At 36.0% G+C, this 12461-nt stretch overlaps 2 protein-coding genes across 4 annotated transcripts in view; one reads left to right on the forward strand and one right to left on the reverse strand.

Moving 5' to 3' along the window:
* Positions 1-2363: 2363 nt before the first annotated feature.
* On the forward strand, positions 2364-6176 carry LOC117435286 (probable G-protein coupled receptor 141). The gene is made up of 2 exons (XM_034058334.3): positions 2364-2440; positions 4158-6176. Exon 2 carries the CDS (start codon positions 4174-4176, stop codon positions 5047-5049), a length of 876 nt encoding a protein of 291 aa, XP_033914225.2. The 5' UTR covers positions 2364-2440; positions 4158-4173; the 3' UTR covers positions 5050-6176.
* A 1004-nt stretch (positions 6177-7180) lies between these two features.
* LOC117394978 (vacuolar protein sorting-associated protein 8 homolog) overlaps positions 7181-12461 on the reverse strand; it is a 43940-nt gene continuing 38659 nt past the window's right edge. For 2 of the 3 annotated variants that reach the window (XM_059018727.1, XM_033993773.3), the window contains 2 exons: positions 11456-11603; positions 7181-8649 (listed from right to left, as the gene is read on the reverse strand). In XM_059018727.1, the coding sequence (XP_058874710.1) occupies positions 8521-8649; positions 11456-11603 (277 nt within the window). In that variant the 3' untranslated portion in view covers positions 7181-8520. The remainder of the gene's footprint in view (positions 8650-11455; positions 11604-12461) is intronic. The other variant, XM_033993774.3, reaches the window with a different exon arrangement.

Here is a 12461-nt window from a genome sequence, read left to right on the forward strand (position 1 = left end):
GTTCACATAAAGTCAGAAAAAAACAACATATGAATCCAAATTAACATGTATTTATACTAAAGTAATACAAAAATGACTACAAAAGATTTAGAAGTGAGTAGTTTTTCGAGATTTACGATTATACTGTAAATCACTTTCACGAATCAGCCCCCAAATGTAGTCTCCCATCATGTTCTCATTATACTATCCTTGGTAGCGGCGTTCAAAGTCCAGTATATCCTGGTGGAAGCGCTCGCCTTGCTCCTCCGAGTACGCTCCCATGTTCTCCTTGAATTTATCAAGATGAGCATCAAGGATATGGACTTTGAGGGACATCCTACAGCCCATTGTGCCGTAGTTCTTCACCAGAGTCTCAACCAGCTCCACATAGTTTTCGGCCTTGTGATTGCCCAGGAAGCCCCGAACCACTGCGACAAAGCTGTTCCAAGCCGCTTTCTCCTTACTAGTGAGCTTCTTGGGGAATTCATTGCACTCCAGGATCTTCTTTATCTGTGGTCCGACAAAGACACCGACTTTGACCTTTGCCTCAGACAGCTTAGGGAAGAAGTCTTGAAGGTACTTGAAGGCTGCCGACTCCTTATCTAGAGCTCTGACAAATTGTTTCATAAGGCCTAATTTGATGTGCAGTGGTGGCATCAGCACCTTTCGGGGGTCCACCAGTGGCTCCCACTTGACGTTGTTCCTCCCCACAGAGAACTCGGTTCGCTGTGGCCAGGCCCACCTGTGGTAGTGCGCCTTGGTGTCCCTGCTGTCCCAAAGGCAAAGATAGCAGGGAAACTTGGTAAAACCGCCTTGGAGACCCATCAGGAATGCCACCATTTTTAAGTCTCCTATGACCTTGATGCCATCTCAGAAAAATGCAGATATGTATCCACTTAGGCAGCTGGAACTAAACTGAACTGGTGGGCTTAAGGCCCTTGTATTTATACTACTATTTATATTACTGGAAAGTTCTAGAAAGTTCTAGAAGTTACTCCAAGTTTACTCAGCACTGAATCTATCTGGAATGTTCTGGAAAATAGGTAAATTTCAAATATCACTGTCCTGGTCACAAAAGCAAAGTTTGTGGGGAATAATAGACATTTTCTATACTTTTGAGGCATAAGCAATTAGGAAATAACACTTACTACCCAGGAACCAAAAAAAAATAAAAAATTGTTACACGGTGTTATGTATGTGATGCTAAGGTTCTGTTTAGTAATGCACATGATTTAACAGGTTTACATGTACATTTATGGATTCACTAGGGGAATGACAATCAGGATTCCTGATCCTGTATGTCATTTGATAAACCCATGTTGGTATTAGTTTTGGTAAATCAGCAGAAACAGATAATAACAGGTCTGAAGTACAACCAAAAACGTTGTTTAAGAGAAATGACATTGAATATACATTTGAAAAAATAGTGGAAATGTTTGTCATGTAATTCACTATTATTGAGTGAGACATGATTAAGTGAATCCTCTTCTGAAGACAGACCATCTCCGTGCCCGAGCTATCTCCCAGAAAATTAAAACTACGTGCTGCATTTGTTGTGTCTAATGATAAATGTTGACGCTGTAGATGTGTAGCTTTTGAATATTGGAATCAATAAATGGAGACTTAGTAACATAGCATTGGTATTGTGTGCACTCGTAGGCAGACATCAACTTAAATGAGTTTCCTTACCCAAGAGGGGAAAGTTATGTTTATGTCACGATCGCAAAATACATTTTCTCAGGATCTTGACATTTAAAACTGTTATATTGATATCACAAGGCTACAAAAAAGATGACCTGCGCTGCACCCTATTCAGTTGCGTTTTAGTTAATATTTTCATATCTCTAAAGGTGTTGTTAAAAGTTTTTGCTTATTAAGGATTAATTCACAACTATAGGTCCATTACTGATTTTTTCTATTTTTAGGTCCTATAGCATTTGGAATAGCATTTTTTGTTTTGCTTAGTGCATAGTGCCAACTGGTGGTCAAACATTTGATATCATAAAGAAACATGAGCGGCTGTCTCATAGCCTAGCTTAGTGCATGTGTGTGTGAAGCTGAACTTTGTGAACTCTGCTTCCATATGTTTACCTAACATCATCTAAACACTTAACACTACCCTAAAGAATCACTGTAAATTATAGAGTTGTTGGGGGTGACCAAATTTTATACCTGTTGAAGTTTTTGTTCTATCCTTTCCCTAAATAGTTAAACCTGAAGAAAATATACAGAAATGCAATGCAAATAAGTGTTAGCAGAATATTAGACAAAGGAAATGTTCACTTTATGGACCAATACAAGTAGTAAAAAAAAAAAATCACAAAACTGTCCCCGCTGCAATGTCCCTCCCCTTTCCTGTACTTTAACCAGCATGTGTGTTTAGTAACTTTTTCAGTCCTCCTACTCAGAAGCATTAGCTGTGCATCCAGAGTTCATCATCTTTTAAGAAAAACTAAGCTAGGTAAGACTCAAGTGACTATTTCATGTTTTGTGTACAAACTAATGAATGATTTATTTGCTTAAAAACTGAAATATACATACTTGTCATGTTAAAAAGTACATTTTATACTGTACAGCATGTGAATACAGTTTATTAATAGCAATCTAAAATTACAATATTAAGACCTGGTTTCACTTTAAAGAAATAATGACAGAAAGACACCTGGTGAAATTTGTTGTATGGGTAAAGCCAGATGGAGAGTGTTTGCCTAGTTGTTGGAATATTATTTATTACATTAACCAATGTTAAGTCTTGTACTAGAGTCCTAATGCAGCCACAACGTCACAGACAAGGTACACCTGAGTTTACTTGGCTAACAAAACTGCATACTCTGTGTGTGTGTGTATTTAATAAGACCCTAGAAGTTTCATATATTAAAAAAAACAGAATTGCAACAAGGCTTTGCTAAATGGTTCCAGTATTGTGTCAATACTGGAAACCTGGAACTGGGGGGCCCAGTGCCTAACCCATAGGGTCTTCCTTGTTATGGTCCCTCTAATATGGCGCATTAATTTGTAGCTCATTTTTAATTTCTAGAAAATATGCATATAGAGCATAGAAGGAAGTAAGTATAAGGTTTCTTTCATAAGAGAGGATCCCTCTGTGAGGTTAACGTCTCTCTTTGATCTGATCTAGAACTGGTTAAAATATAAATTCCTTGAATTGTATGAATATCTTCAAGTCAATATATAGCCCAAGAGCCTATATTTAATTGTAACCTAAGAGTATATGTTTTATTATATTTTGTATTGTAATATGTTAGGAGAATATAGTGGACATCTTGCTTTTACTAACATATTGTTTAGTGTGTCTCTCCTTATGTAGACAGTCCCAAGTTCTTCACCTGGGATAACCAGAAATTGTTGTAGTCTATCTGAAGCAATCCTTTCGTAATCTAGGAAGCAATCCTTTCATATTTTTCATAGAAGGTAGGGAGAAGAACATTGTTTGTGTAGATTTGCTGGTGGTCTGCTACTTGTGCCGTGTTTTATTTAAATAACAGTTCTTCAGATTGTCCCGCACGTCCAGAATTTAACTGGACAGTTTTCACATATAATCGTGTGCTCCTCATTGTGGTTCCTCCACAAACATTCAATTATCCTATAATATTGTTTCAGCTCCCCTTGGCCCCTTGTTTCATATAATAGCTAGGGTGGCTCTCCTTAGCGATTTTCTTCCACACACTTTCACCACTGAATAAGAAAGCAGGTCCAAATTGTGATAGAGCAAGTTGTAACCAACTTTTAACAAGAAATGCCCCAAGCTTCCTTAACAAGCCTTAATCTCAAGAAATGTGACTAGTATAGTATATTTACATGAAAACCTCTAGTTTCTGTTCATAGAGCTGCCCCAGGACAGCATGTGGTGGAATGTGGTTTCCAGGAATACAGCTAGGAAGGGGAAACGTACAAGTTGTTGCAAATTTCAAACTATTTCCTCTTTTAACAATGGTTATTTTAAGTTTTGTATATTTTGCAGCATGTTTAAATTGTTCAAATTGTCTCTGGAATTGGTTCCCTCATTGAAAAAGATATGAACATTTTTGTACCACATATATATATATATATATATATATATATATATATATACATATATATATATATATATATATATATATATATATATATATATATATATATATATATTTCTTCTAATGCTGCATTTCATGTTTTTGCAGGAATTTGAAGAGGGAAATGTATATCAACAATGGGACAAATGAGACCGTAGAAGATATGGTACAAATGAATAGCTCAATCTCACAATACAATTATGCTCTGGTGGCCATCTACAGTGTCTCGCTAATTGGTGGAGTAGTGGGAGTCATTTTTATGACTGTCTTCTTGTATAACAGCAGCACAAAGCTTTCCGTCACCACAACCTCTATCATCAACCTTGTCTTGGTACACAGCGTGTTTCTAATCTCTGTCCCATTTCGCATTGAATACTTTGCCACAAATGAGTGGAAGCATCCGTTTTTCCTCTGCAAATGGGTGAGCATCTTCATCCACACCCATTTATACATCTCCTTCATTTTCTACATTGCCATCCTGGTTGTACGCTTCCTATCGTTCTTTGGAAAGGATATGCATTTCTACAGGCCCCTCCATGCTTTTTTTGCCAGCTGTCTGGTATGGGTGGTTGTCTTTGTCAGTATTTTCCCACCACTCTTCATTCAGTACGGCAAACATGGCAATTACAGTACCAACAAGTGCTTTGAGTTTGGGAAAGAAATGGAAAATCCTTTTGTTGCTTTACTGAACTATGTTATTATCATCACTGTTTTGTTGACAGTGTTTGCATTGCTTGTTTGCCAGTTGGTGATCCTAGTGAAAGTTGTAATGAAGAACAAGACCAACTTGCTGTCCCGTCAGGAATTCAGGGCTCAGTTGAAGAACCTGAACTTTCTTATGGTGATGATCATCTGTTTCTTCCCATACCACATATTCCGAATCTACTACATTCAGCATAGCCAAGGCAATGACCATACAAACCATTACAATGAGATCTGTTTGGCTATCACATCTTTATGTTGTTTTGACTTGCTGACATTTATAGCAAGAGGCAGGTGAAGAAGTGCTCATGCTGTTTCTCCAAATGACCAATGATCAGATGGCCGTGACTGAACCTGGGGTTATGAGCTCCCAAAAGCAACTTACTTATTTTTTGCTTTTCTGTAACGTTTGTTTCATTTACCATGGTGTAAATGTATATTCTGTATGCCACTCTTTCTACATGTCACTTGTTTTCAGTTAATTAAGTTCTGATTATATATCGCAGTTGCTCCGCTGCTTAAATAAAGTTTGCTCCAGCCGAGCTGTTATTTAAGGTATTTTATTTAAACTTGTGTTGTAACCCTTGTAAAAGTTTCCCATAGTAAAAGCACAACAAAGTGTAATAAAGCATAGTGAAAGCATGGTCTAGTTAAGCATCGTAAAGAAGTGCATGGTATGGTGAAGCATGTTAATAAACAAGGCAAACTAGTGTAAACTATGGCAAACGCTTGTATAACCATGGGAAAGGAAAGGTAAGGCTGCAAAAATACTGTGGAAAAATAACACGGTAAATTTTTCTAAGGGAAATAGTGTAAGGAAATAGTCTAAGCTACAAGATTTTCAGAAAGGAAATGATAGTGACCAGACTGGAAATAAACAATTGAAACATTTAATTTAGGAGCCAGTTTTGCACATCCATTAGCTTCTTTTGAAAGTAACAGACGTTACAACGGTAACACTTTAAAATAAGTGTCTGTAATTCCACTGTAACTCAGGATTTCCTACTGATTTCAAATGAAATTCCTACTGGGACCCTATTGTACCAGTACTTGCATCAGCTTGTATTCGTACTGAACTGCCCCATACCTTGCCGTATTCTACTACTGCTATTAATCTTAACTATTCACTCTATCTTGTACTTGATTTTACTCTTACAGATATCCATACGCACGTTTTTGGTAACTGCTCTTAGTTGAAATTGTTCTTATCCATTTATTGTACTTACAATGTGCTCTTAATGGACTTAACTGGTATAAGCAAATACTTTTACTATAAGTTAACTGCTTTTAGTTAAACTCACTCTTAAATGTAATTATTTACTGTATTCTTTACTTTGTATTTGAATTTGACCTTATTTTCTACTGATTTTACTTCATTGTACTTTATAACTGCTCTTAACTGTAATGTGATATTCTGTGATGTGATTTGCTCAACTGTTTAAATAAAACTCCATCCCTCTGAGTTATTACTAAAGTGTAAATATAGATTTTTTTAATAATAGTAAAATAAATAAAAACTAAAATATTTCATTGATACTAACTGGTGGGTATTAATTATGTGGTAAATAAAAAAATATTCCATACTGAGGTGTTGGCCCATGCTCCTGTGTGCGATCACATTGACAGATAGTTGATTGATTATAGATGGTCCTGGAGCCAGTCCGTGCCAATGTAAAATCTAGCAAAACAGGTTAAGAAATAAATATTGTGAAAGCAGGTGTGTGACTGGAGGAAGGTCTTGGGACGGGCGAAGGTTTGGAAACCATCTGGCTTGCCTCACTTTATGAATCCTGATTTATCAACTTTGAATAAACTAAACAACGGCATGGAATTGTAAATTGCGATTGTAAAATAGATACACGACACAACCATCTCACAGCCTTATACAGCGAGTTTCAATTTTTTCTCAATTTTTTACTATATTGTCATGCATTTAAGCACAAGTGTCTATTTTCAAGACAGAAAAAAATGCTCATGCAATTATATTACTTCTGTTTCATGTTTTTACAAGTAAATATAATAACATGTTTTTATAAGTTACTTTATTGTCCTTCTGTTTTGTTAATCTAGTTAACATGAAAAATATTTCCATATCCTTAGTGGTAATAATCTCATAAAAAAAAAAAAAATCTTCTCTGTAGTCATCGTGCCGTGTCACACTGAATACATATTAAACTGAGAAATGTTCAGAAGTAGTACATTAAACCTCATGTCTAATAATGCATTGGCCCTTATTTACAGACTATACATATGTACTCTTAGTTTACTCCTGATAAAGTCCTCTTTGTAACACTATTTATGTTCTTTGCCTTTGAGGTGATATTTAAACTGACATTCAAAGGGTCGACTATTCTGAGTTTTCTGTTTTCTCTCAGACGCTCATTGACCTGTAGTCACAGTATTAAAAAACTGGAAGAAGAATGCAGAGGGAAAATGATTGCATTGTGTTTATTGTAGGTACAATACATAAAACATTATATAATTAATTTAAAATTAACTAAAGCTCCTGTGGGGCTTCCGAGTGGCGCATCTGGTAAAGGCACTCTGAGTGGAGTGCAGGATGCGCCCTATAGCCTGGAGGTCGCTGGTTCGAGTCCAGGCTATTCTATTGCTGACCGTAGACGGGAGATCCCAGGGGGCAGCGCACAATTGGCCGAGCGCCACCCGGGGGGGGAGGGCCCAGGTCGGCCAGGGTGTCCTCGGCTCACAGCGCGCCGCTCCCGAGTCAGTGCGGGGGTGGTAGCGGTGAGCTGAGCCTAAAAATAATTGGATATGCCAAATTGGGAGAAAATAATAAAACAATTGCCGATTACTGAATTAAAAAAATAAATAAATAAAAAAATAAGGCTCCTAATGTTTACCATATAGTGAAGATTCTCTTATTAAACATAAACAGCCACACAGATTTGGGCGTGGCTGCTTCCTGAATATAGGTTAATATTGAATCATTTTGAATAACATTTATTACTCTGGATCTACCAACTGATGATATTCTCCAAAGCTTTTTTTTAATACTCTACACAGTGTTGACACACAGGCACTTTAAAATATAAGCTAATATGAGTATGTCAACACTATTAAAACTGATTTACAGCAACAACATGAAATTGATTCTGTATGTTATTTAGTGTTAAATGTTGGGAATATAGCAGATGCAGGGGCCTATTCATTTGAGCTAAACAGTCTAAATAGCATAATGCAGAATATTTGCCATCTTTTATAATTAATAATTATAATTAACCTATATTGTACTGTTGAACTAAAGAATTTACAGACCTGTTATATTTTCTTTGGTCATAATCAGCACATATTTTTTATTTAAATCATCTTGAAAATACGAGGCCTTGTTATTTATCACCCTTGAAACAGCCTGTGCACAGATGAGAAGTCATGTATACTGTGGTGTTATGAATGTTTCACATCATCCATAACGTCAAGCACCTAGGTAAACAGTTCAAATCACAGGACAGCGGCTGAAATGCTGAGGCAACAGCAAACACAAACAGCTTCACAGTATTGTATAATCAAATTCAAGTTCAAATATTTGTGAGATAATGTATAACAAATTAATCAAAAGGAGTGAGTTTATTTTTCCTTTTCACTGGGTATTCCAAGAAGCATTGCTTACTTATATCCTAGCTTTGTGGAATTCCACCACTAAGACTAAGCTACTAATTGCAACTGAGCACACTTTGGTTTCACAGAAATAAAAAAAAAAAAAATTCTGGTTTGCAGATATGAACCAAAGAGCTCAACCAAAAAAGTACCCTCAAGTTGAGTCTACTAAAGGAGGTGGAGCGAGTTTCAGCTGAAAATCTCCTTGCTGGAAGAGATCAGTCCGACCTCCCAATGTGAAGCCATCTGAGTTTTGCCTCGCAAGTTCTGTTAAAATAGAAAGCTGTTGAGAAAAAAAAAAAAAAAAAAAAAAAGACAAGGACATGTAATATGTAATATAGTTTGGCATTCAGCAGCAGCAGCAGCAACCGCCCTGCTTCTTGCATCAAACTGTGCTAATAACTACCAACATTTCATTTTATTAGCACAAATCTCAAACATGTTTATATACCCATATAGCCTAGGGCATTTATTGTCAATTTAACATAAATCATGTGCCTTGTTAGATGAATATCTTTACATCCCTGAAAAGATATTGTTTTTACAGACACTACGCTCCTTCTGTGATTAACACGTCAATTTCATTGGCGTTAATTGCACTCCTATGTCTTGTCTTAACTCATTCCCTGCATCACCATTTTAATATACTTGACTGCATACAACACAATGAGTGCAGTCAGTGTTAGCATAGAAAGTTAGTCATATAACTGCATTATGGAACAAAGGAGTTGTGAAGGGGAAGTTTATTTTAAAAAAAAAAGTTTCTGACGTATCTACTGACAAATTCAGTTTCAGAATCAAAAACGTAGGCAACATCTACTCTGAAGCTCCACCTGCGTGCTAAATATGCTTTCACTTCTCAAAATACACTTAGCGACAACACAACAACAAATGAAACCTGTCAGTTTCAACAGAGTATACTTTTAGAAATTCAGGATAGCTGCAAGCCCATGAATCAAGTACGATACTATAACCAATATATATATATATTATATATATATATATATATATATATATATATACACATACACACACACACACACTGACACACAGTGCCCACTATTTATAATGCTATAGTGGGGAGCCATAGTTACAAGACCGTGCTATTTGTGTTCCGCCTTATAAAGAGTATAAAAGGGATACTGTAATGGCATTATGAAGCAAATGGGAGCCATGACCCTACCGTGTTATAACCGATTCCGCACTATAACGGGGAGCGTTATAACGGGTGAGTATATTATATTATATTATATTATATTATATATATATATGAATGATAGTATTTACAATTTTAAGTTATTAATAAATGAGAATACTTTTTTTTAAAAATGGCAATGAAAAACATCAGTAAAGGATACCCTTTTAAAGGAAACTGATAAGAAAATATACAGTATCACTTGAAATGCATTAAGGTGTGTAATAAACTGACTCCACTGTGATTTAGCAGTTGGTTCAAACAATTTAACAGCAAATGCTGGAATGTTTCTGTATAATTCTGTGTAAATAAATATAAAACTATAAAGGAAGGGCAACAATATTAATCCAGAAATAGGACAAAAGGTTTTTTTTATATGCTGGGTTGTTTTTTGGATGATAATAATAATAATAATAATACAATACAATACAATACAATACAATACAATACAATACAAATTTAGCTTATATAGCCCTCTTCATGCAAGCATTCCAGGGTGCTTTACCAAAGAAATATAAAAAGCCTGTGTCTAATATGTAATCCAGCTACAAATAAACAGACCAAAACAAATAAGTTTTCAAACAGGATTTAAAAGATTAAATTGTGCTAGTATTCCTGATATGAATCGGGAGTAAGTTACAAAGACGAGGGGCATTATAACTAAATGCCCTGGCTCCGATAGAGTTAAAATGAATTTTAGGGACTGTCAGAAGATTACCATTTTCCGATCTCAGGGAACGACCAGGGACATGTGGGGTCAGCAGATCTTGAAGATAAGGCGGCCCAAGACCATATAAGGCCTTACAGTAGTAAGAAGAACTTTAACATAATAATAATAATAATAATAATAATAATAATAATAATAATAATAATAATAATAGCATTTGTAATAAAACAAACTTGAATGAGATGGATGCAGTAATTGTATCAATTAAACTTTTCTTTCTGTGCCTGATACTGAAAGATTACTATTATACCGTTCTGTTATCCTTAAATCTGTTGTGTCGCTTGCACAGCTTGTTCAGAATGCTTGCACCAGGGTTCTGACTAAAACTAAGAAAAGTGAATACTGTATGTCATCCCTGGCTTCCTTGTATTGCCTTCAAAGCAGCTTTAAGATTTCGTTTTTAACTCATGGCTTTGAATAACTTAGTAGCTCTATTGTATATTATATTATATTATAAATTTAATTGATCGATTGATTGAATAGCTAGTTATTTACAGGAGTTACTGAACCTGTATTTGTGGACATCAATGTGTTGAGTTGTTGGGTACTTCTTAGGTAAAGAAGTGCGAGAGGAATGACTTTTTGGAGTGATCTGTAAGATTTGTGCTAATCAAGGCTTGTTAAACCAGGCCTGGCTGCCACCTTTCTGCAGACCTGTGCTATTCCTATGAAGCTGTTTTGCTTCCTGGTTCTTCAGTAATGTTTGCTCCACTTGCTTCTATGCTATACTATGATGCATTAAATAATTTACTTTAAAGACAACTAAAAGCTTTGCTTTGCAACTGTGTGGCATGACCTATTATCTCACAAGGGATGTGACACACATCACCACAAACTCTTTGTTTTGGACCAAGGGAACCAATTCCCATTGTAAATCTTAGACAAACAAACCAAGTTTGCATGAAACATTTCAGATGGATTTTCCAATACACTGAGACTGAGGGAGCAGAACTTTCTCTTTGAGCATTAATATCACTGTAATATTTAGGAGCAATGAATAATAACACGGTTTGCCACTCAAAGTTTGAATTGAGAAAAAGAGAATTCTAAATTCTACTAAAAAAAAAAATAATAATAATAATTACTTTTACTTGCTCAGTTAATAATACCTTGACAACAAACAGTAACATGACCCTTTTGACATATATTTAAAAGTGAAGAATGTACCTGTGTTTTATGACCGACCCTCCCGTGTGTAATTGATGTCCACTTCTTGTTAGCTGACAAACATTTCAAGCAGGCCCACTCCCCTTGCTGCCCCTCTTGTTGACTGAGACTGCTCTGTAGACAAGCTGTGTGATAAACATGACCACAGCTGCAAAGAGACAACTTTAATGAATACACATGTTTTATAGGCTGCTAAACATGACATTACCCACATGTGATATTTTCACTGCTGCACTTTCAGTTGGTACTGGGACTCTTTCAAGAGGTCACATGTACTGTACATTCCCTGGACATTAAAAACACACACGAGTCATTGGAAAAGCAGCGACATGTAATGAGAACTTATTTGTGGGTGTTTTAAAAGCATGTTCCTTGATGCAACCTCTTGAAGCTGACTGCTGGTCCATGGGAAGTGAATCCCTGAGTGTTATCATTAAAACTCCAGCAATGTATGTTGATGCATGTAGACACAAGGCTTGCAACTATTCAGAAACAATCATGGGAAAATAGAAGGATCTCAGTGATGTCACAAGGGGCATGGTAGAACAGTATGGGGCCTATGCAACCTGCTTTTCCCTCAAGGAAATGGCTGCATTTCCCAGTCTGTCCATTATGACTCATCTAGGTGTTCTGGAATGACAACGTTTAGAAAAAACCACCACAATTCCAGTTAAAAATGATTAAAGGGTTAAACTCGAACATGTTGGGAATGTTTGTTACCAATCAGAAAAGCCACCATAAGAAGCCCTCCATCACTTTAAAAAATGTATTGAACATGTATTTGTGCAAAATGCTGTATGTGTACAGCATGTACAGTGCAGTGAAAAAGTATTTGCCCCGTCTGATTTTCTGCATTTTTGCAGATTTTTGATACTGAATGTTATCAGATCTTCAACCAAAACCTAATATTAGATAAAAGGGACCCAGAGTGAACAAATAACACAAAAATGTGATACATATTTCATTTATTTATTAACGAAAGTTATGCAACACCCAATGCCCCTGT

This window comes from Acipenser ruthenus, chromosome 3 (assembly GCF_902713425.1).
Source record: "Acipenser ruthenus chromosome 3, fAciRut3.2 maternal haplotype, whole genome shotgun sequence".
NCBI classification, from domain to species: Eukaryota; Metazoa; Chordata; class Actinopteri; order Acipenseriformes; family Acipenseridae; genus Acipenser; species Acipenser ruthenus.